The sequence below is a fragment of the Mustela putorius genome, unplaced genomic scaffold (genome assembly GCF_011764305.1).
Source record: "Mustela putorius furo isolate JIRA1106 unplaced genomic scaffold, ASM1176430v1.1 tig00000596_pilon_pilon_pilon, whole genome shotgun sequence".
Lineage (NCBI taxonomy): Eukaryota > Metazoa > Chordata > Mammalia > Carnivora > Mustelidae > Mustela > Mustela putorius.
The window spans coordinates 7,360,975-7,387,852 of NW_025421428.1; the positions used below are offsets into that span (position 1 = coordinate 7,360,975).

Here is a 26,878-nt window from a genome sequence, read left to right on the forward strand (position 1 = left end):
AGTGTCTTTGTAAAAATGTCAGTTGAGAAAAAAGTTATGTATCCGTATGCTTGAAAAGAAAATGCAAAATCTAATATTCTAATTAGTCGGAATTATTTTGCTTGCATTGTTAAATTCTATTTGGAAACTAAGGCATGACAAGGGCCTTCGAGGCAGAGGGGGAAAGCGCGGTCCCTCTGGATTCAGGCTGAGGATGAAATTCCAGCTCCGTTGTGTTCCAGTGGCGGGACCTGAATAAGACACTGTCCCCGTAGGTGCCCAGGTTTGCCCTCAGGCATCTCAGGTATCACCCAGATATAGTGGGGCTCAGCTGCGCTGGCAATCATTCTGTGATGAAATAGATTTTCGAACAGAAAATCCTCCTGATTTTGACGATTTGATCCGCCTTTGAGCAGATTTGCTTTTACTGTTGTAGGAATAAAATGGAATATAATGGGGGCATAAAATGGGCATCTAAGCATTGGTCACATGCCCAGGGCAGACACCCCAACTATACATTTGCCTCTGAACACGGAAATGGGAAACTGGATATGTAGAAATGTATTTACATGATGTATTCTTTCCAAAAGAAAACAGAAAGATGGAATGTGACACTGAACATCAACTACTTGCCAGAAGTGGAGACACTGGAACGCTTGTGCTCTAATTTCTCTTCTGTGTTATGGGCTTTAACTTAAATAAGAAGCTGTGCTGGAAAAGCAGTTTCCTCTGGTGATTTGGGGGAAACGACCAGAGACTGTTTGAAGAAGATGCTGATATCACCCAACGGGCCACTGTAAGCAAAGGGGCGGCAGCTTCTATCCACCTGCTACAAGTGCTCCCAGATGTCCTCTGCACACGGACCAGAGATTATGGTTTGAAGGAGCCCCGTTCTTCGCAGCTCCCTGCTGAGCAAGGAGTCTGAGGCGGAACTCGATCCGAAGACCCTGGGATCATGATCCCAGCAGAAGGCAGATGTGACGGAGCCACCCAGGCGTCCCAAGCTGTGCTCTTCAAATGCAGCCTGCAGCCCGCCTTTGTCTAAAATGCCCCAGGAGTCACCGCTTGCCAGGGAAGCCAAAAATAAATGTTCCCTTTTTAGCTTTTCAACTAAAAATATATATAAAATCTGTTTTAAAGTTATAATAAACCTAGACATGAGGGAAAACCTCCACACTCTACCCCCAGAATAACAGCACCTGGCACAATGATTTCCAATCTCTTTTCTAGTCATTCCCACATGTCAGTTTTCACATAGTTGTAATCTGACTGTATACCAAAACTTGGGCCTTTTTTCTTTCTTTTTTTTTTAAAACAATTTTTTTTTAAAGATTTTTAAAATTTATTTGACAGATGGAGATCACAAGTAGGCAGAGAAGCAGGCAGAGAGAGAGGAGGAAGCAGGCTCCCTGCCGAGCAGACAGCCTGATGCGGGGCTTGATTCCAGGACCCTGGGATCATAACCTGAGCCGAAGGCAGAGGCTTTAACCCACTGAGCTACCCAGGCACCCCAGAGCTTTTTTTCATTTTAGTTAACATTTTACCATAGCCCATTCCATGTTGCTACATAGTCTCTACAACCATGTTTTTCAAAAGTGCATTCTTTTGCAACGAGTAGTAAGTGGATGTGTGCCAAAGTTCATGCTCTCTGCATTTACGATATTTATAAAATCTCCAGTATTACCAATAGAGCTATGAAAAACATCTTTTGAGGATTTGGATTATTTTTCAATTCCTTTATATGAGACATGGATGCCCTTTAAAAAAAGTTTTTAAGAGGAAGAATTCTAAATTTTACCATTCAGGCATTAAGTGTAAACTTAAATTGTATAAAGTGCATTTACAATGTCCTACAACCACCACCACTATCCATTTCCAGAAGTTTCCCATCATCCCAGACATTCTGTACTCCCTAAACAGCAACGTCCCTTTCTCCCTTCTCCTAGTTGCTGGTATTCTCTGCTTTACTATCCGTAACTATGAGCCTAACTATTCTAGGTGACAAGTATCAATGGAATCATACAGTATTTGTCCTTCTGTGTCTGGCTTATTTCATTTCTCATGGTTTTCAAGATTCATCCATGTTGTGTACTATGTACCAGAATTTCATTCAAGGCTGAATAATATTCCAGTTTATGGATCTACCCTATTTTATCCGTTCACCCGGAGGTGGACGGACATTTGAGTTGTTTCTATCTTTTGGCTCTTGGGAACAGCGGGGCCATGAACACTGGTATGTAAGTATCTATTGGAACCTTTGCTTTCCGTTCTTCTGGGCATATACACAGAAGGGGAATGGGCTGACCATATGGTAACTTGATGTTTAACTTTCTGAGCCAAACTGTGTTGTGCCCTGGCTGCCCTGTTTCACATTCCCATCAGGATTCCACGAAGGCTCTCATTTCTCCACCGCATCACATTTTTTTCCCCCTTTCTTTCTTCTTTCCTTCCTTCCTTCCTTCCTCACAACCAACCTAATGGGTATGGAGCAGTACTTCGGTGCAGTTGTGATTTCCCGGATGACTAATGATGTTGAATATCTTTTCATGTGCTTATTGGCCATTCATGTATCTTCTTTGGAGAAATGTCTACTCGAGTCCTTAGCCCACCTTTGAATTGGTTTGTTTTTTGAGGAAACTGAGTTTTAAGACCTCTATAATCTGGGGGCACCTGGGTGGCTCAGTGGGTTAAAGCCTCTGCCTTCGGCTCAGGTCACGATCCCAGGGTCCTGGGATTGAGCCCTGCGTCGGGCTCTCTGCTCGACAGAGAGCCTGCTTCCCCATCTTTCTGTCTCTGCCTGCCTCTCTGCCTACTTGTGATCTCTGTCAAATAAATAAATAAAATCTAAAAAAAAAAATACCTCTGTAATCTGTATTTGTATTGTTCAAGATTTTAAGTGGCAGAAATAGCATTTGAACTCTATGGGGAGGGCTTCCAACACCTTGCTATCTTTGTAATTCCAAATGGCCTCCTTGCAAATCAGTGCATTTTAGCCCAAATCCACACTCTCTGTGCCACCTTGAACAAAGAAGGAAAACAAACATTTATAAATTTTAAGAGCTGTTGCAGCATGGATATATTTGAAAGCTGGGTTTCCAGGGTCAGATCTCTTCGGGTTCCTCTGGCCTGGAACAAGTGGAAACCTCTTATTGAAATTCCTGGGGAAAACAAGTGGGAACACGTGTTCTTTGAGGCAAAACGGTACCTTTCTGTAGAACCTGGAGTTCTCAGGACAGGGCTGCAATGCTCTGGTTTCTAGGCTGAAACCCAAATGGACCCGGTCTCCACTGTAAGCAGCAGTTCTGAGCTGCCTGTAGGGGCTTCAGGTCGATGTACTTCAAGTGGCAAAGGCTGGCATCGCTGCCTCAGCACTCCCACAGTGGCAGAGGCCTGGGGAACTGTAATGACCCCTCTGACCTTTAGAGCAGGGGCCGAGTCTGACCTACTTAGGTTCTGCCTGCATCTTTCAAACCTTCTCTCTCTCACTCTTTGGCTCCTTCTTATAAACATAATTAAAGCTCTCTGATTATAAAAACTCCCCTGGCAATGTGATTCCCCTTCTTCCTCTAATTTATTGAAAACATTCTTGCTAAGGTCACTGTGACCTTTATGTGGAGAGACCCAGTAGATACTTCTCAGCTTTTAGCTTGCTTGGCTTCTCTGCTATATTTGCTACTTCTCCCCGAACTCCTCTCTACCCTGGATTTCCACCCAACCACAGTTACTGACCCGTCAGTAGACTTCTCCAGCCAATCTGCTTCTTACTTCTTCTGTGATCCTTTCCTTCATGTGTCCCTTAAGAAATAGTCTTCTCAGCGTTCTGTGCTTGATCATTGTTCCTTCTAACCCTGCTCTTTCAGGTCTGCCCCTTAGATTTTAATTACCACTCATGTTGATGATCCCGAAGCAGACAGACCTTTCTCCAGAGTTTCCGGGCCAGCTACTAAGTACCGCTGTCATCTTCACATGCCTACAATGTAGCACGTCCAGAATCGGTCAACATGTCCCTTTAAATCAAAAGCTGTTCCAGGAATCCAGTCTCCTAAGCAGTTCTCACACATTTATCTTCTGCGCCCTTCCATTTGTTTTTTGACCTCACCCAGGTCCCGACCATCTATTGCTTCCTTTCTGGTTTTCCTACTTTCGATCATGACTTCTTCAGATCCAAACATCTACCTACAGGAGTCATCCTTTTTTTTTTTTTTTTTAAATATTTTATTTATTTATTTGACAGACGGAGATCAGAGAGAAGCAGGCAGAGAGAGAGGAGGAAGCAGGCTCACTGCTGAGCAGAGAGCCCGATGTGGGGCTCGATCCCAGGACCCTGGGATCATGACCTGAGCCGAAGGCAGAGGCTTTAACCCACTGAGCCACCCAGGTGCCCCAGGAGTCATCCTTTTGTAACCCATATCTGGCCACTGTCACTCTCCTAAAACCCTGCGTGGCTTCATTTCCTGTTGTCCTCACAATAAAGTCCAAATTTCTTAAGACAATTTTCAAGACACTCGATCAGCATTCTGACTTTGGTCTCAGAATTACATCACAAACATTACTGAGGAGCCCAAAAAGCTTTTGTTTGTGTGAATTATATCAATATTTATTGCATTAGAAATTAAAACTGAGAAATCTTAAAAATATTTAATTCATGAAAAATAATAAACCCATTACAAGTTAAAATAAACTATGTATTTTTTAAAATGGAAAAACCCTGATATTTCCCCAAACAAAAAGTTTAATGAGTGGAATTACTTTATATTTTTGAAATCTAATTAATATTAATAGAACACATCTGGACTATCCTATCTGCTCCTGCATTTTGTCTGTTGATACACTATTTTGGCTGAAGCGTTTGAAAGAAAGCCAGCCTCAAACAGATATGTTTTTGGAAAAGGGAGGCATATTTTAGTATTTGTCTTTGCAAATATTCTTCTTTGACACTATGTCAAACTTGATACATGGTAGTTCCTTAAAGAGTACTTGCAATATGGAATGTAAAACCACATTAATAAACTTGTTGTATTCCATTACATTAAAATCCACTGGTCTGTCTGGAACTTTGTTTTTTTGGTTTTTGTTTGGTCTTGTTTTTGGTCTGGCACTCTGAATGAATCTTCTACTCTTGAAGGATTTTGTAACATTATGCAGTAGTCTGGAAAATATTGGTTCATGGAGTTATGCAGGTCTTCCAAATGCGGACACATTTCACGATGCAAAAAGTAGCACAAAAAGTAGCACATTCATTAATATCACCACTGATCTCATTAGGAAAGTCTTTAAGCTATGAGAAACCAAGCTCAGTAACAGATACAAGTTTTCCAAAATTCTAATTGTCATCTGAAATCTTGAATTTCATCAATGGTATCAAATATTATCCCTTGTTTTCCTTGAAGTGAAGGGCTTCCCTCCTTTATTTTCAGGAAAATGTCTGCTAAATACTCAACTTGGAATGACCATGGTTTGCCAGCTTCTTTCAAGTAAAACTGGTGTTCCGTGAAATAGATAGCTAAATGGCTAGTTCAGCTTGCAACTCAAACAACAATCTGCGTGCTTTTCCGTATTTCCGTATTCTACTCCCATATGCGGCAGAAATGCTTATGTGGACTCCAGGAAATGACCTAAGAACAATGGTTTATGGAGTCTTGATTCTTCAGTTCCTGTGTAAGTTGTTTTAACGAAATATCATGGCATTTCAGTAATCAAGTACTGGTTGAGTTTTACCCTTTAGCTTTTAGAGAGGTAGCAGACAGACAAGAAACAAGTTTTGTGTCTGGATATTCTTCCATAGTTTGTGACAAAGTCTGTGTTTCAAGTACCCTTGGGAGGCTAAATTGCAACACATGAAACCCATCTATGCAGAGTCCTTAGAGCACACAGCTAGTGTGAACTTTGTGCAAAAAGAAAAAAAAAAAAAGCCTTTTTCAATCTTAAGCATTAAAATTTCACATTATAAAGTTTCCTCCTGGATTAGAGTGTAAGGAAAATAAAATTACTATGTTATGTTCATCTTTTTTTTTTTTTTAAAGATTTTATTTTTATTTATTTGACAGAGAGAGAGCACAAGTAGGCAGAGAGGCAGGCAGAGAGAGAGGAGGAAGCAGGCTCTCTGAGGAACAGAGAGCCCAATGTGGGGCTTGATCCCAGGACCTTGGGATCATGACCTGAGCCAAAGGCAGAGGCTTTAATCCACTGAGCCACCCAGGTGCCCCTGTTATGTTCATCTTTATAGGTATGGAATATTATAATTTCCTCAGAGCTGCAAAAGGCTCTATATCTTGCCACAAAATAGTTCCTTGCTGCCATATTACTCTGTACTACCCTGCCTACTGAGTTCTTGGATTGCTTTTTAACAGTTTATGTTTTGTTTCAGTTTTGGTCAACTCTTGTAAGTTTTTACTTCCCATCATCTTTATTGTGATTCTTTCTCTCCCTCTTCTAATTTCCCATATTTCATATCCTTTAGGATGAAAAACCAGATGATCGAGCATGACTGACATTTGTTTAAAAAGAAAAAAAAGACTACAGAGTTTGAGCTGGGGCTAGGGATATTCTCCCATCAAAGCAGCACAGAAGTTTAAGTGCCTTGGATTTGTGTCAGTGGCTGAGAGAATGTGAACCTCTCTTACCATTTATACAGTTGATCATTGAACAACATGGGTTTGAACTGTATGGTTTCACTCATCACTAGAGTTTTTCAGTAGGTATGGTATCAACAAATACAGCAATCCTTAAGATTTTCTTAACATTTTCTTTTCTCTAGCTTACTTTATTGTAGAATACAGTATGTAACGCACATGACGTACAAATTATGTTGATCCAATGTTTATGTTTTCAGCACAGCTTCTGGTCAACCATAGGCTATTAGTTAAGTTTTAGGGGGAGTCAGAAACTAGACATAGATTTTAGATGACATGGGGATTAGTGCCCCTAATGCCCCATGTTCATCTTTGGACAAGTTATGTAACTCCTTGAGTCCCAGTTTCCTTAGTACTTTAAAATAGGAATAACCTCAACCTCATAGCATTGTTGCTAGGATAAAATCAACAACTCTAGAATTCGATAATAAATGTATATAAAACCTCACAGAGCTGCTGTAAAAATTAAATAGTGCATATAAAGCTTGCGGGACACTGTCCGGTACATGGCAGGTTCCTTTTGTCTTTTTACCTACACTCTCTAAGACAAGCAAACTAGTCCTGAAGAGGACTAGATAGTAAATATATTAGGCTTTGCAGGCCCAGAGAAAAATTAAGGGCATATCATAGATATTTATGGGAGAAAAAAAAATTCCAAATTTCTTATTGCCAAAATTTGAACTATAATAGTCAAATCTACTTTTAGACGGGTGTAATATAGGTCTACTAAAGAGAAGGACAGAATTTTTTCGAGGTAGTAGATAACTTTGCTTAAATGGAATTCAAAGTTAGTGTTCCCTATCATCAAATCAACTGCAAATGTTTACCCGTAAGGATTGGCCATGGTTTGCCAATCCCTGCTCAAAGAGGCCTCTCTTATTTCATTCTTCTTGGTTCATTCTGTGCAGTTGCTAATAATGACATTTTGAGAGCTCCTTGTGTAGATCTGGGCTTCTATCTGGCATTTCCACCCCCTCCCCCCAGCCTTTAACCTTTCTTGTAGTGAAGGCTTAATGGCAACACATTCTTTCATCTTTTGAGTGTCTGAAAATGTCTTTATCTCACCCTCGTTTCTGAAGGACATTTCACAGAATATAGAATTCTAGATTGACAGATTTTTTCTTTTAGCGCTTTAAGAGATGTCACTCCATTGTCTTCTGGATTGCATTATTTCTGATGAGAAGTCAGAAATCATCCTTATTTACTTATCTTAAAGTACTAAGGAAACTCTTGGTTTCCCTAGCTGTTTTATTTATTTATTTATTTAAAGATTTTATTTATTTGAGAGAGAGTGCAAGAGTGAGAAAGAGCGAGTCAGGGGAGGGGCAGAGGGAGAGGCAGACTCCCTGTGAAGCTGGGAGCCCCATGTAGGGCTTGATCCCAGGACCCTGAGATCATGACTTGAGCTGAAGGCAGATGCTTACCTGATTGGCCCACCCAGGCGCACCCCCCCTTAAAAAGATTTATTTACTTATTTGAGAGAGACAAAGAGAGTAGCACAAACAGGGGCAAGGGCAGAGAGGGAGAGAGGATCTCAAGCAGACTTCCCACAGAACACAGAGCCAGATGTGGAGCTTGATCCCACAACCTTGAGATCATGACCTGAGCTGACAATAAGAGTCAGACGCTTAACTGACTGAACCACCAGATGCCCTTCTCTGGCTGTTCTTAAGATTTTTCTCTTTATTACTGGTTTTCAGCAATTTCATTATGATGTGTCTTGATACAGTTTTCTCTGTATTTATCCTGTTTGGTCTTCATTGGTCTTCTAAAATTGGTGGATTGGTATTTTTAAAGCAAATCTGGAACAGTTTTCTCCTCCATCCCTGAGACTTAAGTTACCTGTACGTTAGAACACTTGATATTATTCCAGTCTGTTCTTCTCATCAAATTTTTTATTTCTGTGTTTCAGTCTGAATATTTTATTGTCCTGTCTTAAAGTTTACTGATTGTGATAGGCAGATTCTGAAGTGGCCCCCAGTGATCCTGTCTCCTGCTTTTCATACTGTGTCATCTCCTTGTCTTGTGTGTGGTGGGCTAGGCCTAGTGACTTACTTTTTTTTTTTTTTTTTTTTTTAAAGATTTTATTTATTTGAGAGAGAGAGTGAGCTTGAGTGGGATGGAGGGGCAGAGGGTGTGGGAGAAGCAGGGAGCCTGACATGGCGTTTGATCCCAGGACCTCAGGACCATGACCCAAGCTGAGGGCAGATGCTTAACTGATTAAGCCACCCAGGTGCCCTTAGTGACTTACTTCTGATGAATAAAATTCAGCAAAAGTGTATTTCAAAGCTACTTCTAAGGTTAGGTTATAAATGATTGTGACTTCTTCCTTACTGGTACTCTCTTATTCTTCGAGTTGCCCTTTTGTGAGCTCACCTACGGAAAGGACTGTTTGGTGAGGAACTGAAGGTGTTCACAAAGAAATAAACTCTGCCAGCAACTACTCAGTGAGCTTGGAAGCAGATCCTACCCCAAATGAATCTTGAGAGGATTGTGGCTGACTGCAACCTCGGGAGAGTCCCTCCGCAAGAGGATCTAGCTAAGCTGTGCTGAATTCCTGACCACACCACTGTGAGATCATAAATGTTGTTATTTTAAGTCACCAAGTTTTGGGGGATTTTGTTATATGGTCAATAGGTAACTAACACCGACCTTTTAAACGGATTTTCTAATCTGGTTGCATCCTTGTTGATTCAGGTATTGTATTTTCCAGCTCTAGAATTTTCATTTGGTTCTTTTTTTTTTTTTAAGCAGTTTCCATTTCTCTTTATTTTGAGTTATTGTTTCTTTGAATCTTTAAACACATTTATGATAGCTATTTTTGAAGTATTTACTTGCTACTTCTGTGATCCCTGCCATTTCTGGCTACTTCTGTTGACTGAATTTTCTCCTAGATACAGGACACATTTTCCTACTTCTTTGCTTATCTGGTGATTTCTTACTGAAACTGGACACTATAAGCATTACATTGTGGGTTGTTTGCATTCTGTCATCATTCTTTAGAAAATATTGGGTTTTATTCTAACAACCAGTTAATTTATTTGTGGATCATTTTGATTTTTTTAGATCCCCCTTTTTCTTTAAAGATTTTTTTTTTTTTTTTTTTTTACTTACTCATTTTAGAGAGATAGAGAGAGAAAGAGAGAGAGGGAGTGAGAGCATGAGCAGCAGGGAGGGTCAGAGGGAAAAGCAGATTCTCTGCTGAGCAGGCCGCTGGACATGGGGCTCAATCCCAGAACCCTGAGATCATGACCTGAGCCGAAGGCAGATGCCTAACCGACTGAGCCACCCAGGATCCCCGTTTTAGGACTCCTTTTAAAGTTGTACTGGGCAATCACTATATTGTACACTTAAAACCAATATAACACTGTATGTTAACCAACTGGAATTAAAATAAAAACTTAAAAACTTTATCAGGAAAGGATTAGAACAATTATTAATCTGGGGCTGGTTTAACCTTAGTCCCAAAATGTGGCCTTTCTTGAGTCACTGCTACATGCCGTGGAAGTTCCCCTCTGGTTGGCCAGAACTCCAGATTACAGCAGTCTAGTAGCTGTGCTCGGACCAGCTTTGTGAGGTCCCACTGTAGGCATGCACAGCTTAGTACACAACAGAAGATCTGAGAACCTCTTTCTGGAGTTTTTTCTCAGTTTAGCACTCCCTCCTCTCACACTTAATTTACTGTAAATTTCAGCCTCCTCCAGCTCTGATTTCTGTGGGCTTGGTGACCCTGCTATACTCTCCTTGGGAAACCCTGAAGAAAGCTGAAGTGATAGTAAGTCTCACCTCATTTGTTTCCCTTCTCTCAGGGCTCAGTCCTGTACTGCCTGTTTTCCAGTGTCTGAGAACAGTTTCTTATATTTTGTATAGTTTTCCAGTCATTTATGATAGAAGGGCTAATCTGGTAGCAGTTAGCCTGTCCTGGAAGTTGCCTATGGGAATCTTATAAGCAACACACACTTTGATTTTAATGAAAGAATGGCTTACTTTTTCCATGTCTGTGAGAAGAACTTAAAATCTAAGCACCCCATTTATTTATTATGAAAACACAATTTGGAGCTTGGCAGGAGGCAAGGGAAACAGATTTTTCCTATCATTTATCCAGCTGAGAAATCGTCACAGCTTTTCAGTGGGGAACAGTCTCTGCCCTTACCCTCTTCTCAATCAGGATCTCTTCTGATGTTAAAATCAGAAAAGAAAAAATTTAAAGAAAGGGTAATAAAAATCTAGGAAAATACAAAATGTATGCAAATTTTCCATTTTACTTGTTTTGAAATTACAGGTCCATAATGCCCAAGTCAACGATTAGATGCAAGCTTGATAGCAATAAAAGGTTTTTTCCAGGAAGAAAAAAAGTTGATACCCCCAAATATTTTCTACACTAACAAATATCAACATTTTAATGGACACAAACATATTCTTTGTTCATTAATAAGTCCTAGGGAAAAACGAAGCAGGTTTATAGAAAAGATAATGAAAACACATTGAGAATCTCAGCACCAGACAATTTTCCTCAGAAACACATTCTTACAGGTTATGCAGTTAGCAAACACACCCTCCACTCCTATGAGCAACCGTAGTATGTGATAATGAATACGGGAGATGTGTTGCTCTTCTCATTTGTCTGGGGCTCAGAACAGAATCTCCTGGCTCCTAAATTCATAGAGTGTTGACCTTCCTGAGACCATACACTGTACCGAAGCACCTCTTTCCACGAACTACAGGGATAAGCACCCTGGTCCCATCTATCATATGCTGAGGGCAAACAGCAATAGTAGGTCAAGAACAAGATTTTGGGTTTGCCTTTTCACTATAGCCTTGAGAAATTCTCCACTGTACCTCCATATCTCTTTGCTGAAAAGCCACACTTGCTGTTGGCTAATTCCAAATTCTAGAAGCAACTTTTAAATGCTTCAGGTGCCTAGGCAGAGTTAGAGAGTCATCGAGCACTGACTGTAGCCCTGGACAGAAGGTGCTGGATTTCTAAAGGATGCAGCTGGGTGCATAAATTGGCAGGCCTAGTGCAAACATCAGGTGTCAGTTAATAATGACCAGGTCAATGGCACACATGCTGGGTTGGTTCCCACTGGCTGAGTTCTCAGGGGTCCGGCCAATGTTATCCAGCCCCAGAGAACTGTTCCCTGAAATACAGTGGTGGCCTATTTAACAGCAGATCACAGCCTGAGGTTACTGGAAACCAAACTGGGTCAGAGAACCTAAGAATGCAGCCTGGCAGTAGATGAGGCACATGAGCCTCAAGCTTAGAGTTTTCTCCCCACCTTTATTCTGCGGCACGCTCCGGGTCTTTCCCTCCCACACACTTGGAAAAATGGAGGTGGTCCCCTGGTTGCCCAAACGCGTCTCCCAGGCAGCTCCCTTGTTTTGGAAGGAGATGATAAATAAATCAAAATGCACTAAGCAGCACTTCCACAGGCACTCGCCTCCACTGAACGTGCACCTCATCAATCACACTATTGTCTGCTTGAAAGGCGAGCCTTGTAAATGTCATATCCACTCAGGCCCAAGGAGAGGCGCATCCAAATGCAGCAAGGAGTTTTAATTGGATAGTGTAATTAAACTAAAAAACCCCAGCAGACTCCCTTTGACAGGATAGATGAAGACCCCTTTTAATAGGGCTAGGAAACATATCTGTTAAAATGATGAGGCACTGCCTGCTCCTGATTGTGCTCCAGAGTACTCTTATGAAAAGGCAATTCAATAACTGGGGCATTTAATATGTTAGAGTCCATTGTGTTCTGTAATCTAACAGTACTTACCGTATTTGATCTGGAACTTATGAAATAAGTCCTTGTCAGAGAATAAAAGCATTACATAGCTTGTCCACCTGATGTTTGGAGTACCTGGACCTCCTGGGAATCATCAGAGCCTAAGGATGGGATGTGGTCTTCCTGGTTACAGGCCCATGTGAGTATAAATGCACGTGCCTTACTTACTGACCTACAGTACGTGCTATGGCCGTGGCCATCCGCCTACTCACTCAGGGGCTGTAACTCTTTCATCCAGGGGTGGCTAATGTCATCTTCATTTCTCTTTCATTCTCATGAGCATCTAAAGAACATGACAAAATTCTTGGGTAGCTCCTCCTTTAGGAACAGGAATGCCTGTCACCTCAGTGTGCGGGTATGTGTGGGTGTGTGTGCATTCTCTGCTGGAACTACTACCCCCATCAAATAGGCAAAAAAAGAAATCAGGTGATCAGAGGATTCAAATATGGTTGCGGTGTGCCCAAGTCGATTTTAATAACAAAACCGGAGTCCTTCTGCCACCCTTCCTACTCTTCTTTGTTGGGACAGGGGGTAGGGGATACACACAGACACACAGACACACACACACACGGCCCACAGCTCCACAAGCAAGGTAACCGACTTAGTAGGAACACACGAAGAGGTTCATATCTGCACAGGGCTGTCTTACAAGTAGACAAGTAACAATCCCTTTCAGATGGAATGCTAGTTCCCAAGGACAATGTCAAGGAACTCAGCATCTGGGTGGATCAAGAGAGTCTGGGTTGGGGCTGAAGTAGGTAGGATACAGACAGAATTCAGACTCCTCCATCTGTAGCTTCCCAGAAACAGTGAGACACTTTGCTTTCTATACAGAAACCTCAAAGTCAGTTTGCCTGGACCCTCAGACTGATTTTCCTTTTTTGAGGATGGGGAAGGTTTTGTTTGATGACTGCTTTTACTTCTCATAAAACCTGCCTGAAGCTCTTTTGTAAACCTCTGACCACTCTTAATACTGGTCTTTCACTATGGGTTGATGAACCCATTAAGGACATATAAGTGAATGCTTATAATCTATGAAAACTGGATACTGAATTAAACCATCAAATACCTTTAGGTTTAAATGAAAACTACATAAAAGCATTTCAGCCATCAATTTGGCTATCACTTCTGGCCAGTATGAATTCTGCTGGAAAAGCTATTTTCGTGCAGATGTGGAATTCAATGGGAAAGACTGACTCGTGTACCAACATCAATCAAAATGTCGACTTCCCTGGCAGCTCTCAACAGTAAGGCAGGTTCAAAGGTCACAGGATAAAGAAAAAGCCAAGCTCTGGTTCAGCTCTAATATCTCCTCGGTAGAAGTCTTGCAAAAGTACCCCCTTCTGTATTAGCCTTGCTTTCATTAATCTTCTTGCCATCTTCTTTAACTAGTCATGCAGAACCGCTCGATAGCAAGACGTATAATGGGGAAGGCCCTGTGCCTATTACCACGTTAACATTCTCTTAAGCCCCAGTGCAACAATGGAACGAGAAGGCAAAGGGAATCTGCAACTGCAGGGCGCAGGGTAGGCAATTCAATTACAGCCCGGGCTTACCTATGTACTTCTGACCTATAAAACACAAGAGGCCTTTGTGTCTAACTGGCTTGGCCATTAAGGTTGCTGAAGATCACAACAATGCTGATCTTTTCTATTTAAGCTAAATCAATGTGGACAAATCATTATTCAGTAGTTTTAATTTAATTAGTAAATTAAATACACTACTTTACAGATCTTGTCAAGTACTTATGAAAAGAAAGATTCATTTAAGTGGGAGGTCACCAATAAGCCCCGCTAATTTCACTCATAACCTTAACTGAATCTCATCTCAAATATCTAGCAGGTTCTGTTCGTGACGGCTTGACAGTCTCCTGCAGTTGTGGTTGACTCATAATCCCAAAGAGTTCCTATCCTGTATCCAAACACTGTTCTGGACAAAAACAAAACAAAAACAACCAAACAAGCAATCCCCCACCAGCATCAACAGAATCAGATTTCCTTTAAATTATACTATTGCAAGAGAACATAATCAGGTTACCTCTATTATGTTGCTTCCTTAAGATTTTCTATTATCTATACTTAATTGAGATACAGAGCTCTTTTCAGCTATAAAGACGACAGCTACTTTATTAAGGTTTAAATCTGATTTCTTAATGATAGGCTGCTTCCTTTAAAGACTCGAAACCTGCACAACCTTCTTATGATAAAACCAGACCTGGCGTGGTTGAGTCTGGTACTTTATTTAAATACAGCCTGAGAGTCTCTGAAGGGTGTTAGTTTAAAAGAAAGGTCCCTTGCTTTTGTTTTCAGTGTTGGAATTTGAGGCTAGCACTTAAAAAGAGAGCCCGCTACATCCAACGCCTAGGTTTAGACCCCTACAAGGATGGAGAATGCCATGGTAGGTCCTAATGGGGAAACAGTCTCCCCTTCTATGTGCTGTATACATATTCGTTCAGTTAAAATGAATTAAAATGAATTCATCTTTTAGAGGTTTGTGACATCTTTCAAAATAGCAAAAGCTATCCTAAGGAGTGGCAAAACCAGACTGTGAAATCACTGATTTGAATAATAATGGCAGCATGCAGCATTTTTTTTTTCTTCCTCCCTCTCCAATCTAGAAAGGCAGAATTTATTCTTAATTTCTCAGGGATTTTGATACACAGATTTTCTCCACTAACTCTGGTAAGAGTCCATATTTATATGTACAAATTTCATCTAAGGCATGTATCTATTTAGTCATTAAGTTCCAGGTCCTTAAACACTCACAGGGACAGAGCAGTAAATCTTCCTTGTGAGAACGCAGCCTACGAGGGAGAAGTTAGGGGAAGCAAAGAGAGCCATAGAACTGCTATTTATGGAGCCCGGCTGCAGAGTCTGGGTCTTTCTGATCCATGGTATGTGTAATTACGTGTCTCACTGCAGGCGCTCTACAGCTCAGTCCCTTTGCCAAGTCCGCTATTCACATACTTTTTGGATATGGCGTCAATTAAACTTGAGCTGTGTTCCTTATGACGACCAAATTAATGGTTTGACAGAGGCTTTTTCAATAAACACTGCAAACTGGCCATATTTGAAGGTTTTAAAAACCGTTTCTTTTCTGTTCAAAATTCTGACAAACATGTCTCAAGACAGACCGGGACAACTTCATTATCCTCCCAACACTTACTGCCTTTTTTGTAAAGAAGGCTGTTTAATAACACGTCGGCTGTTTTCACAACGAAATTATTCCAGTTGGTCACACGTTCCAGTCTTCGGCAAGACACTTGTGTTACGAGAGATAAAAACACGAAAAAGGAAATATATTGCAGAAATCAAAAACCTTATCTATTTCTAGACTCTCTCTCTTTGCCATAATTCATTCAAGAAGGCCCCAAGAATAATTTTTGATGTAAACTCAGCTACAAACATACATCACTATGCTGATAAAAATCACAGGCTAAACTTATGAAATATAGTGACTTTCATTTCTTTAGTGCTGTTAAAATAACTTTTTTCTAAGGTTCAACAGACACAAAAGATAAAAGGGGTTACCATTAATCCTTTAAGAAAAGAAGAAGAAGAAGCAGCAGCCCCATAGATTAATTCTGTGGTCTGATGATGGTCTTGAAGATGAACTTTTTAGATTAAGTCACTGAATTAATTTGATGAAGATACTGGAAATCATTAAAAAAAAAATAACACAGCATCAAGCTGATTCAGTTAATACATCTTTGTTTGGGCACTTTACAGCATAAATTATGCTGAGAAACTTTTGGTTTCTAAATTCTGGCCTCAGTAAGGGCAGTGTGGAGACAGCAAACATTCACTGAGGACAGCTCTGCAGGTAGGCACTGGGTTAGGGATGGGGCTACAGAAACCGGTTCCGGGATCAGACAGCTGAGCACGGAGATGGGGGTGGGACAGACGGACAGACTTCATTAACCACAGCGCAGTTGGAGAGCTGCTGTGCCAGAGGTGAGACGAAGTCAGAGAGCCCGACCCTGGAGCAGGAGCCGGGCATGAGGAACTGGAGGCGCCTGAACTGAGGCCGTCAGCGGGCCGGGCAGCGGGGACGCGCACTCCAGGCCCTGGGAACAGCAGCAGCGCACAATGCGAGGTGTGTTTGTGGGAAACAGTTCATAGCGGCTATACCCCAAGTCCAGGATGGGAAATTGTGGGCTGCGTGCCTGGAGTGGTCAATGTCTGTAAAGCCCTTTGCTAAGGAGTCTGGAGTCTATTCTGTGAGTCTGCAACTTTCAAACTTTTTTTTAGCAGCAAAATCCTTTTTAATTCGTTGACTTTTTATTTTGATTATTTTTAAAGTAATTTTTAATTTTTTTATTGACATATAATGTATTATTAGCCCCAGGGGTACAGGTCTGTGAATCGCCAGGTTTACACACTTCACAGCACTCACCATGGCACATGCCTTCCCCAGTGTCCTCCACAACCCCACCTCACCTCCCTATTACCACGCCCCACAATCCTCAGTTTGTTTTGTGAGACCAAAAGAACTGGTTGACTTTTTAAATGCAGAATCCCCAAATAGAAAAAAGTAGTACTCTATTGGTTGAAGGGGCGACCTTACGCCCAAACCTGTCCCTTGCCCCGCCTCCAGGCCCCTGAGGTCCCCCCTTCCACCCCCCACCCCCCAGAACCTAAAGCTCTGAGGAACATGGGTTGGAAAGCACTGTGATGGGCAACAGGGGTTTGGGAAATGTCTCATGGGACAGTGAGCCTCTCTGTTCAAGGAAACCACAATTTCTAGATCTCTGGAGCCAGAGTAAGAGAGCAGGAATCCTCCCTAGGACCCACATGTGCAGTTTTTACACAGAACCGCCCCCCCTCCGGCAGGTCTGAAAATAAGACAAAAGATTCTCCTTGCTGAACTGCCAATACTGAAATGGCGAGCACCATGTCTGCTCGGTATCCTCAAGTCTTGAGACTTGCCCTCACTCTCGGAGATGGGTAATGCTTGCTTCCTGACTGCCTAACGGCAAGAGGCAACTGGAGGTGGTGGCTGTGCATCTTTTCTTCCTTTCCTCTTGGATGGGGTGCGTTACACTCTCACCGTTCAGTGCCTGAATCACACACAGCCTTCCTTGGCAAGTGAGTGTCTTCGTATGAGTGTAAAAGAAATGTGAATCCTATTTCTAGCTCTTTCCCTAACCTTTCTACTCCAGCTTATCCCTCTATGAACATGTGACTGCCTTTCATTTCTCAGAGACATGGAGAATTTACACAATGTTACTTTTCAAAGCATCCTGAATTCTTGGGAAGAAAGATGCTAGAACAATGACATCTTTATTGGCTGATAAGCTGGAGTGAGAGGAATTAGGAAGAAGATGTTTATCTAGAGGCAGAAGCAAGGGCCTCAGAATGGTAAGCAAGTTTCTCACCAGCCCTTTCTGGCAGCCATCTTGCAGAATCCCCTCACTGGGATGAAAAGAATGGCAGAAGTGTGTGTGGGGGGGGTAGATGGGCACACCGTGCCTCCTTTCCCCTGTACCACTGAATTCGCCCTTCCTGACAAGCTGGAGACTAATGGGTTGAAAGGAGGAGACTATGTAGCCTAGTACAGCTGGATGTGACAAAACACAAACACCCACCCATAAATGCAATGTGGCAGGTGCCCTGTCCATGAGACCCCTTCATGGGGCTCTCTGCTTTTTTAGGTCCCTGCTCAGTCAGTGTTATCTCAAAAGCTTGAACCATATGATAAACACTTGCTGGCCTATTCCTTATCGTCCCTTTTGAGTATGTGATTCTTTGTAACATTTGTTCCCCAATTCAGTGGGCACTGGAATAAAGGAGATTAACAAAACTTAGAAGCTCACGTCATCCTCCAAGTTAATGAACCAGAACCCACTGGGGAGGGGTGTCTGGGTGGCTTAGTCGGGTTAAGTGTCTGACTCCTGGTTTTGGCTCAGGTCATGACCTCATGATCTCTTGAGTGGTGAGATCGAGCCCTGCATCAGGCCACCCGCTCAGCAAGGAGTCTGCTTGAAGATTCTTTCCCTCTGCCCCTCCCCCAACTCGTGCATGCACGCTAATAAAATAAATAAATCTTAAAAAAAAAAAAAAAAAAAAGAACCCGTTGGGGATGGGCCCTGGAGAACTGTTTTAAATAGGCTCCACAGGCAATGCTGGTATGTACCAGACTCTGACAACTGCTGTCTTGCAGCCTTTCCCAGGCAACTTGTACAGTTTAAACTTTTTTCTTCCATGGAGGAATTTCAGTGTGATCCGTGTCCTTTCTGCCTCTCGATGGGACTAAAGTCTTAAAAATGATTAATCTAAATACTACACTCAATTACTTAGCTGCAAAAATATAATATGCCAAAATATACAACCAGACTGTATCTACTTCGATAATTTAAGCAGAGGAGTGCCAACCCAGCAGCGATCTCTTCTGCAGGACCAGGCAGGAGTTTAATTATGAGCTGGTAGGTCATGCAGCTGCCAATAATCTGGAGGGTGTTGACACTTCCGGCTTGATGGATATCTAAATCTAGTCTTTGGCTGCCACACGAAATCTCCCAGCTTCCCTCGATCTGGCAAAGAAGGCAGGCAGGTCCGGGTCTGACTGCTCAAGTCCCCCACATGGGAAGAGGAAGGGAGCACAGAGTGAAATGAGGGCTCTGGTGAGTCAAATTCTCAGCAGGAACCCGCCCCCATCCCCCAGGGCAGGGCTTCTAAGGTCAGAAGCCAGGCTATGAGGTTCTCTGCTGCCATCCAGACCTAACAGGATGGGGGTCCATGTCAGGCTCTGGGCACCATAATACAATCCTGTTTGATTAAAAGAAATTTCTGGTAATGAATTAAACAGACCCAAGGAAAAAAAGGACACGGTGGCAATATATTCTCCTGGCACCCAGCACACAGAGGGGAAGAGGGGGAAGAGAGAAAGAAGACATAAATAAAAGGGACTACTCACTGGGGCTTTTTTCTTCAGCAAGGTCACAGGCACAGAGCAGGTCAGAATCGATTGAGATGGGTTTCTGCTTAATCCAAAACTTAGTGCTGGCTTTCTGATTCGTAACAGGGTCTATCTCTACTTTGTCTCCAGAGATACCTGTAAGGCCGGGGTTGGGGGGGTGTGGGAGGACAAAAAAGAAGCCACAAAAAGTGGAAGGTGTAAGTGATTTCAGTGTAATCATTTGACCAGTTTTATAAATCCTAAATTGGATGAGAAGAGCTCTTTCTTATGGCTTTGGGGAATGCCACCAGCTTATCAGACTCCAAATGGCACACGAAGGGCACACACTGGTTTTCCGGGTGGGTTAGTTGGGGGGAAAAACCACCAAAACCCATACAAAAAAGCTATTAAGAAACATGCTGTCTTAGATGTACCACAGATACAATACAGAGTTTACCTACATATTGTTAACCCTACACAACACCTCTGTATTGTAATGAAATAAACCATAACGTGAAGTTCATTAAAAAAAATTTTTTTTTTGATCAGTGATCTTTCTTTTCTTTCTTTCTGGTCTAGAAGAATCTTACACGCTAAAAATAGGAAAAAATCTCTCTCTTTCCTTCTCTGACACTAAATAATTATCCCAGCTATATTGAGAGGAAGTCACAGGGGGATCAAAGGGTCCTTTACATAAAGCCTTCCAAGTTCAAGTCTGGGAGCTTGGCTTCAGTCTGTGGAGGTCACTGGTTCTCCGCTGAGGGAGAAACAGCACTGGGTGTGAGCTTTATGCAACAAAGACTTTACAACAGGAATCCAGCATGTTAAACACTGGTACTTCAGGTTTCATTTTCAGAGCTGTGGAAGACATAACATACTGTACAGTGGCGGGGAGCAAAGGTTTTCGGAGAACAAAGGTAATGCCAGGGATGAAAGGTGTCCCAGGATAACAGCGGCGATGCCTGGCAATGGCTCTCCCGGTGTCACTGAGCAGTACATGCTCAGCTGGACACACACGATCTGGGCTAGATGTGCTCTGCTCCCCTTTCTGCCGAAAATCGAGGAATATGTTCATGGAGTGAGACAAAAACCTTCAATATGCCTTCCAGAGTGGGCCCCAGAGAGAATCTTGAAAGTAATTAATATTTAGGCCATACTTTAAAGGTCAGGGGCAAAGTGGAAAAAAGCAAAATCAAGTGAAGATAGGAGATAATTAAAACCATCAAATGTACATACTGTAACAAAAAGACCATCAGAATTAATACATTTCACCCCATGGATCACACTCAGGAATTTTTCAAGACAACATGAGAAACTTCATAGACCAGGAGAAAAAGCAGATAAAGAGCTCAATTAAGAAACAAACAAACAAAACCCCCCAATAACACCAAGATCACACTCTGAGAGCAAATTCAAAATTAAACAAGAAAACAAATATAAAAAAAAATTCTAGTGATTAGGTCTGCTACACACTCCATTTCTATTTTGTTTTATGAATAAAGAAATTCCAAATAGCAGACAAAGAAAAGCAAGAGACCGTGCAGACTCTGGTAGAGTCTCATCTGCTGTCTTCAGAGGAGACAGTGCAGTACAGTTGCTTAACCCTGGCCATTACTGGGTGGTCTTTCGAAAAGATGAACAATTGGTATTTTTTTATTAATTGAATGCTGGAATTTGTCATTAGACATATTTCAGGAACACCATATTTCAATCAGGCACAATGTCATAAGTTCAGTGGACTCTGGCCGTTCAGGTCTAGATGATTTCAGGAGGGTGAGAATGTATCAGGAGACCAATTTTATTACATTTCACTTAAAATAGATTATGACTACCCAGTTACACTATTCCCTCCAATTTGGTCATTAATTGTTAAAGATCTGGACATTTCTACAGTTCCCTGAAAGAAGAAAAGTACTTATGCCATGGCTATTGGTAGCAAGTGTTTTGTTTTGTTTTGTTTTGGTCCCCTCTCCTTCCTCTGCTTATTTTGACATTTATAAAAGTCAAAAACGAGCAGAGCAAAATAAATGTGCAAATCTCTTATGTGGAATAAACCCTGCCCCACATTCCCTTCTCAGAAAGAGAAGTGGGGGGGGGGTGGGGAATCATCACCAGAGAGGTATGGCTTTAAAATTTTGTTCTACGGCCCCACAACTCCTGAAGCCGTAGTCAGTCAATATTGTTAATGTACCTTGTTAATTTGATAGGATTTGTCAGGTAACTCCACTGGAAAATTATATAAAACTGTTCCAGATGAAAAGATGATAGTGACATGAATTAAAGTGATAGAACAATAGTGGAATATAAACCAGAAATGACACCCAAAGTGGCTGTTGATTTATTGCCGTACTGAGTTTGGTTCTGGGCTCCCATGTATATTAGTGCTACAAATCTGGGTCCATTTAGCAGAGGGATGCTCATACATACATCACCAGCTCCTGCTCCAAGCCAAGGTCACTCCCCATGGCATCAATCTTTTCAACAGAGCCTACTTCACAAAGCAGGACTTTTGTAACCATCTCAGATGGAACAGACTCTCGTCCTCTTTCATCTTTCTTTTATCATGTAAAGTACACTTTAACTTCTATTATTTTTATCTGCAAATTGTTACTGTATAGTTCATCCATTTTGGGCTCTATCTCTGCATCAATTGCCTGCGCTCTGCACGGCCACAAGAACACTTTCCCAATGACGCCCTTTCCGGGCATTATTGTGCAGTCATGGTTCGCAGAGGGGAACCCCAATTCCAGCGTTTGGGGAATGAAGATGTGGGAGATGAATGCATTAGGTTCAAGATGGGCAGGCAGGTGGAACACCATTTAAACAACTGGTGTGTTCCCAAAAAGTTGCCTGTAAATCAGATTTTTTCTGAATCAAGTCACATTTTCCCACTGACTTCTAGTTCCAGAGATACTCTGTATTCATTTTGGATTGATCTGTAATTGGCAGGGGCTCCCAACACTTTAGTTTTAAGTTTCTCTGCCCTGCAGGCTTTCAGTCAAGTAGTTAATGATCTGTAAAACACTTGCCTGCCTAGAGGAGTCACTATTTAAAGGAACCTGTAGGGGGATATTTCCTGATGGGAAAAATCCTTTTGTACATTAAATAATCTCACCCTACTTGAGATGTGTGTGAGTCTTAGCTTCTTCAAACAGGGCCCACAGCCCACAGGAGCTAATCTGCTCCCGCTGCACAAGTGACGACCCTCTGCTTTCCAGTTCTGGTGGGCCTGAGGTGGTCTAGCCTTGGAGCCCATTCTCCCCGAAGGACCAAGAACGCTGCTGAAGAGTCTCCAGAACCTAGCCTGGAAGCAAAGAGAGACCACTTCTGTCCCTGCCCGGGAGTCCCAGCCCGGTGGAGAGGTGACCAGTCAGGAGGCTGGCATGACAGTCCAGACTGGGGGCAAAGAGGGGTGAACACCACTGGCAGCAAACACATGTCAGCATGGTTAGAAATTCTTTGTGTGCATTGATTAAAATCTCAGGATACCCTTATCCCACTGGTTACTATATTTGCCCCTATTTTATAGATGAGAAAACTGAAGCACAGAGAGGTTAAGTAACTTGCCCAAGATCACACAGTTAAAAAGTGGCAAAGCTTAGCCACTTCACTCTTCTGCAAGAACTGTGCTAGGTGTTCTATATTACATGCCCAGGAGGGGCGAAGGTGCTTGTCCTGGCTTGGGGAACTTTTAAGCCCAGAGCTGCCTGGTTCCCAAGTATGGTATTTCCCACTGCTCTGCACAGCCTCATTCAGCTGGACCCAGACATAATGGGGAATTCTGCCCAACTAGTCTATAATGTCCTCTTTCAATTTTTACCAAGGAACAAATAAACATTCAAATGTGACAATAAGTGCACACCTATTTTTGTTCAAACATGGCAAATCGGAGCCTGAAATCCTACCAATATTCTTCTGTATGACCACTGAGCATGGTTTTAATGTCCTTAGCTAAAGCTTTTGTGTGAAGCCACGATGGAAGGACAGGCGTGCTCCTTAAAGTGTCCCTTAGGCACTGTTTTTAAGTAATTCAAATTATAAACATATGTCCCAGAAAACAAGGGAAGTTGGCTTATGTTAAGTTTACGTTTCTCCAACTTAAATGGCTGATAGAGGAACAGTTAATCCAACTATGAGAGAATACAACACAACCATGAAAAAAATATGTATGAGAAAAGCTTTGACTTGGAAAAATTCTTGTGAAGCTAAGTGAAAAGGACAGGAAAAATATTTATAGAAAGGAGATCTAACGGATATGCTCCAAACTGGTAACGGTGGTCAATTCTGGTTAGTAAGATTACACCCTTTCCTTTTCTGTATTATTCCAAAACAGAAATTTCACCCAAAATAAAAACAAACCTCATTTTAGGATCTGACATTTTCTTGGTTTCTACTTCAGGATTTAGTACCCTTTCCCAACTTTTCCAGTGTGAGGAAGGGAGTATGTTGAATCCTGGGATGCGTAATCATGAAAGCAGCCCTAAACAAAGACTACGTCCAGCTAGCAGCTCTCAAGCACCCAGTGGCTGAGCGGCTGGGAAGGGTTCCCGCTGTGGCATTACGGCCACCCTGGGGCCACCCCCACAGGCTCTACCTGACCAGCTGTGAGAAGCGAGGAAGACAGTATGGGGGGCTGGCCTGAAGTGGACAGTGTCAGCCCCTTCCCTCAGAAGCAAGGGATGTCACTTGTCTTCTTTTACCAGCTCTCCTTCCCTACCCACTTATCCATGGCCATCCGTCATGACCTTTTCATGCTCCCACTTCTGACAGCTTCCAGATACAGTGAGTCAAACTTCACTGGAAGCAAACTATCACGCCAACTGTCAAAGCAGAAAACAATGCCTGATTGCTGTCCTATGTCAATGCCAGCACATAAATCCTTCCCTAACAAGACAGCTCAAAATAAACAAAAACGCAACTCTAACGTATGTACAACTCTCTGGGGAAACTATGTGTCCCAAGCTTTAGAGTTATCACAAGGAGACCTTCATCTGTTTTAACCAACCAGAAGATTTCCATAAAAGGAAATGAGCACGTACATCATCTTCTGCTAACACACTGGATACCTACTTTGGCACCCCTGTGCTGGGTCCTCTAGCGTTGAGCAGCTTACTGAGAGCTCACCACACTTCTGATCAGGAAGGCAGTGACGCAGAGAAGGAAGCGACACAGACTTCAGAGCCAGAGTGTCTTAAGTTGGAGCGTCAGTTTGCCTACTTCCTGATCAAGTGGCTTTGGACAAGTTACTGTAAAGTGGTGACAGTAACAGAATTTACATCCTGGGCTTTTGTGATGATTAAGTAAGATGTGTCAAGTGCTTGGAATAGTGCTGCATACATCACTGGTGATCTATGCCACTACTTCTCATGACTGTCATTATTGGGGGTTAGGCACTGGGCTAAGAGATGGGACACAGACCCAGAAATGAGGGTCTGGACAGGAAGCTCAGGGAGCCCCAGAAGGGATGTGAACAAGGGGCCTGACTGGCCCTGGTCTGGGAGTATTATCTCTAGGATCTGCTCTACATCCTAGCCTTGGGAGCACCAGGATTCAGAACAAGTGTCCAGCTGGGGAATCCAATAGCCTCACTCTCTGCATCCTTGTAGTAATCTTCCATCACCAAGGGTCACTGGCCATTCTTCTTTCCTGTAACCTCCACCAATAGTTAAGCTTGACATCAGGAAGACTGGTCTCACACCTGGAGCTGTGGAAGCACTTGCACCACGGGGAACCCCCCTGCCCCTCCCCCCCAGCCCCAACCAACTCCAAGGTCTCTAGGTCATTAGTTTGGGGCTCTTGCTTTTGCCGGCACATTCCCACTACTGTTATCCTGGGAGAACATACTTTTCCCCTCATAAGCCTGAGCTTCCTCCTCTGTAAAAGGGGGTAACAAACAGTACCAAGGATGTCATGAAGATGGCATGACATAAGCATGTAAAAAACCCAACAGAGTGCCTGGCACATAAGATGGCTCAATTGGTTATCAGTGAGATTATTAGAGAAAGTGCAGAAAGCTGAAATGACGTACTTCCACAGGGTGAATCAAGTCAGAAAGTGGCAAAGCTGGGCTAAAGCCCAGGTCTATATGACCAACTCCAGGATGTGTCCTGACCGGTTCGCCACTTCCTATTGTCCCAGAGGTGCACACCTGACTCTCAGGAGACACAACCTCCCCTAGGGGACACTTAAAATACCCTTCTAAGAAGCTAAAACACAAATTCAGCAAAAATTAGGGCATTTAATATTCCGTGCCTCAGTGTATTTCCTGAGTTATTATTTATTTGCTCAGACATCATGAGCTGTGGTTCATTCATCAATTTCCTACAACTCTGAATCTAAGACTAGAAAAGCTCCACTGTTGTTAAATCCGGGAGTAGCTTTTTATATAATTCTACAATCCTCTTGTCTTCGGGTTACCTAGAGCCTTATGAAAGCCTGGAAAAGCCCCGGGGAGTGTCACTGAACAACTCTTTGCTGGAGTGGATTGTGCTGAATCCACACGGCCAATCGATAGCGTCCACAGAGCAGTCAGGGAAGTCTTTGAAACTTGTCTGAATTTACACACAGGATCAGATACAAAGGCTGTTTGGGCTTAATGAGACCTCAGAGATCTCCTAGCCTGGGGCTTATATTCTCCATATGAAGAAATTGAGGCTCAGGGTGGGGATATGACTTGTCCGATGTCACCCATTAATGACAGAGCTATACCCATAATTCATATCCCCAAGCTATCAGGCCAGGGTTTAAACAGACCAGCTCTCCTGTCTCAATGCATTAAGTTTATATAGTGGGTATATTCACACTGCGATCAAATGCGTTACAGTATGAAAAGCACTGTCTCCCTTAGGGACCCAAAATAGAAAACAATATCATATTTTGGCCCAAACTATTATGAGACCAGTAGAGCCTTATATTCTTGAGATCAAGTGGGGTACTAGGCCCAGAATCACTGGTTCCATTCAAGTGCTAACCATCTGAAACCTTTTGGGAACTATAGCTAAGAGCTGCCAGTTCCAATGTGTGGTCAGTTAGGGACTGAGTGACAAGCCTGAGTGTACTTGACTAGGCCATTATCTTCAGAATGAAAACTAACGGGTGGCCTGAGCATGAATGAGACCATGAATGTAGAGCCGAACTCAGCACAGTGCTCAGCACAAGGGTAGAGCCTACTGAACGAGACCTGGGACCAATTCACCCAGTAACACCTGTCCCTGGATGAGGACTAAGGGCTCTCTGTAAAGAAGGCACTTACAAAGATTGTGTATTAGGGAAGTTAGTTTCCCAAACTAATATTCTCCCGGTAAACAGATACTTCAAGTGAGCTTATAGTATCCAGTTGGGACGCATATGCCATTTCCTAAGAGAATTTATGCTATCACTCATAGAGTGGGGAAAGACAAGACCTTCCTTGGGCTCAAACGCCAAGGGTGAGGGCATGCTAAAAGGAATACAGAACTTTGATGGACGCTCCCTTATCCTATCCCCATTAATTTCTTTATGCCGGTCGCTTTCAACTTTTCCAATTCTCAAGGCTTTCTCAACCATGTGAGGAACCCGATACACTGTCAGTAATAATCCTGGATT

General features: G+C 42.5%; 1 protein-coding gene across 17 annotated transcripts in view; it reads right to left on the reverse strand.

Moving 5' to 3' along the window:
• Nucleotides 1-26,878, reverse strand: part of MAPKAP1 (MAPK associated protein 1) — a 241,414-nt gene that overhangs the window by 10,135 nt on the left and 204,401 nt on the right. For 15 of the 17 annotated variants that reach the window (XM_013058760.2, XM_013058749.2, XM_045082406.1 and 12 more), the window contains one exon: nucleotides 19,313-19,450. The exons of 1 other annotated variant lie outside the window; for it this stretch is intronic. In XM_013058760.2, the coding sequence (XP_012914214.1) occupies nucleotides 19,313-19,450 (138 nt within the window). Of the gene's footprint in view, nucleotides 1-9,836; nucleotides 15,659-19,312; nucleotides 19,451-26,878 lie in introns of those variants that run through there. One more of the 17 variants, XM_045082401.1, reaches the window with a different exon arrangement.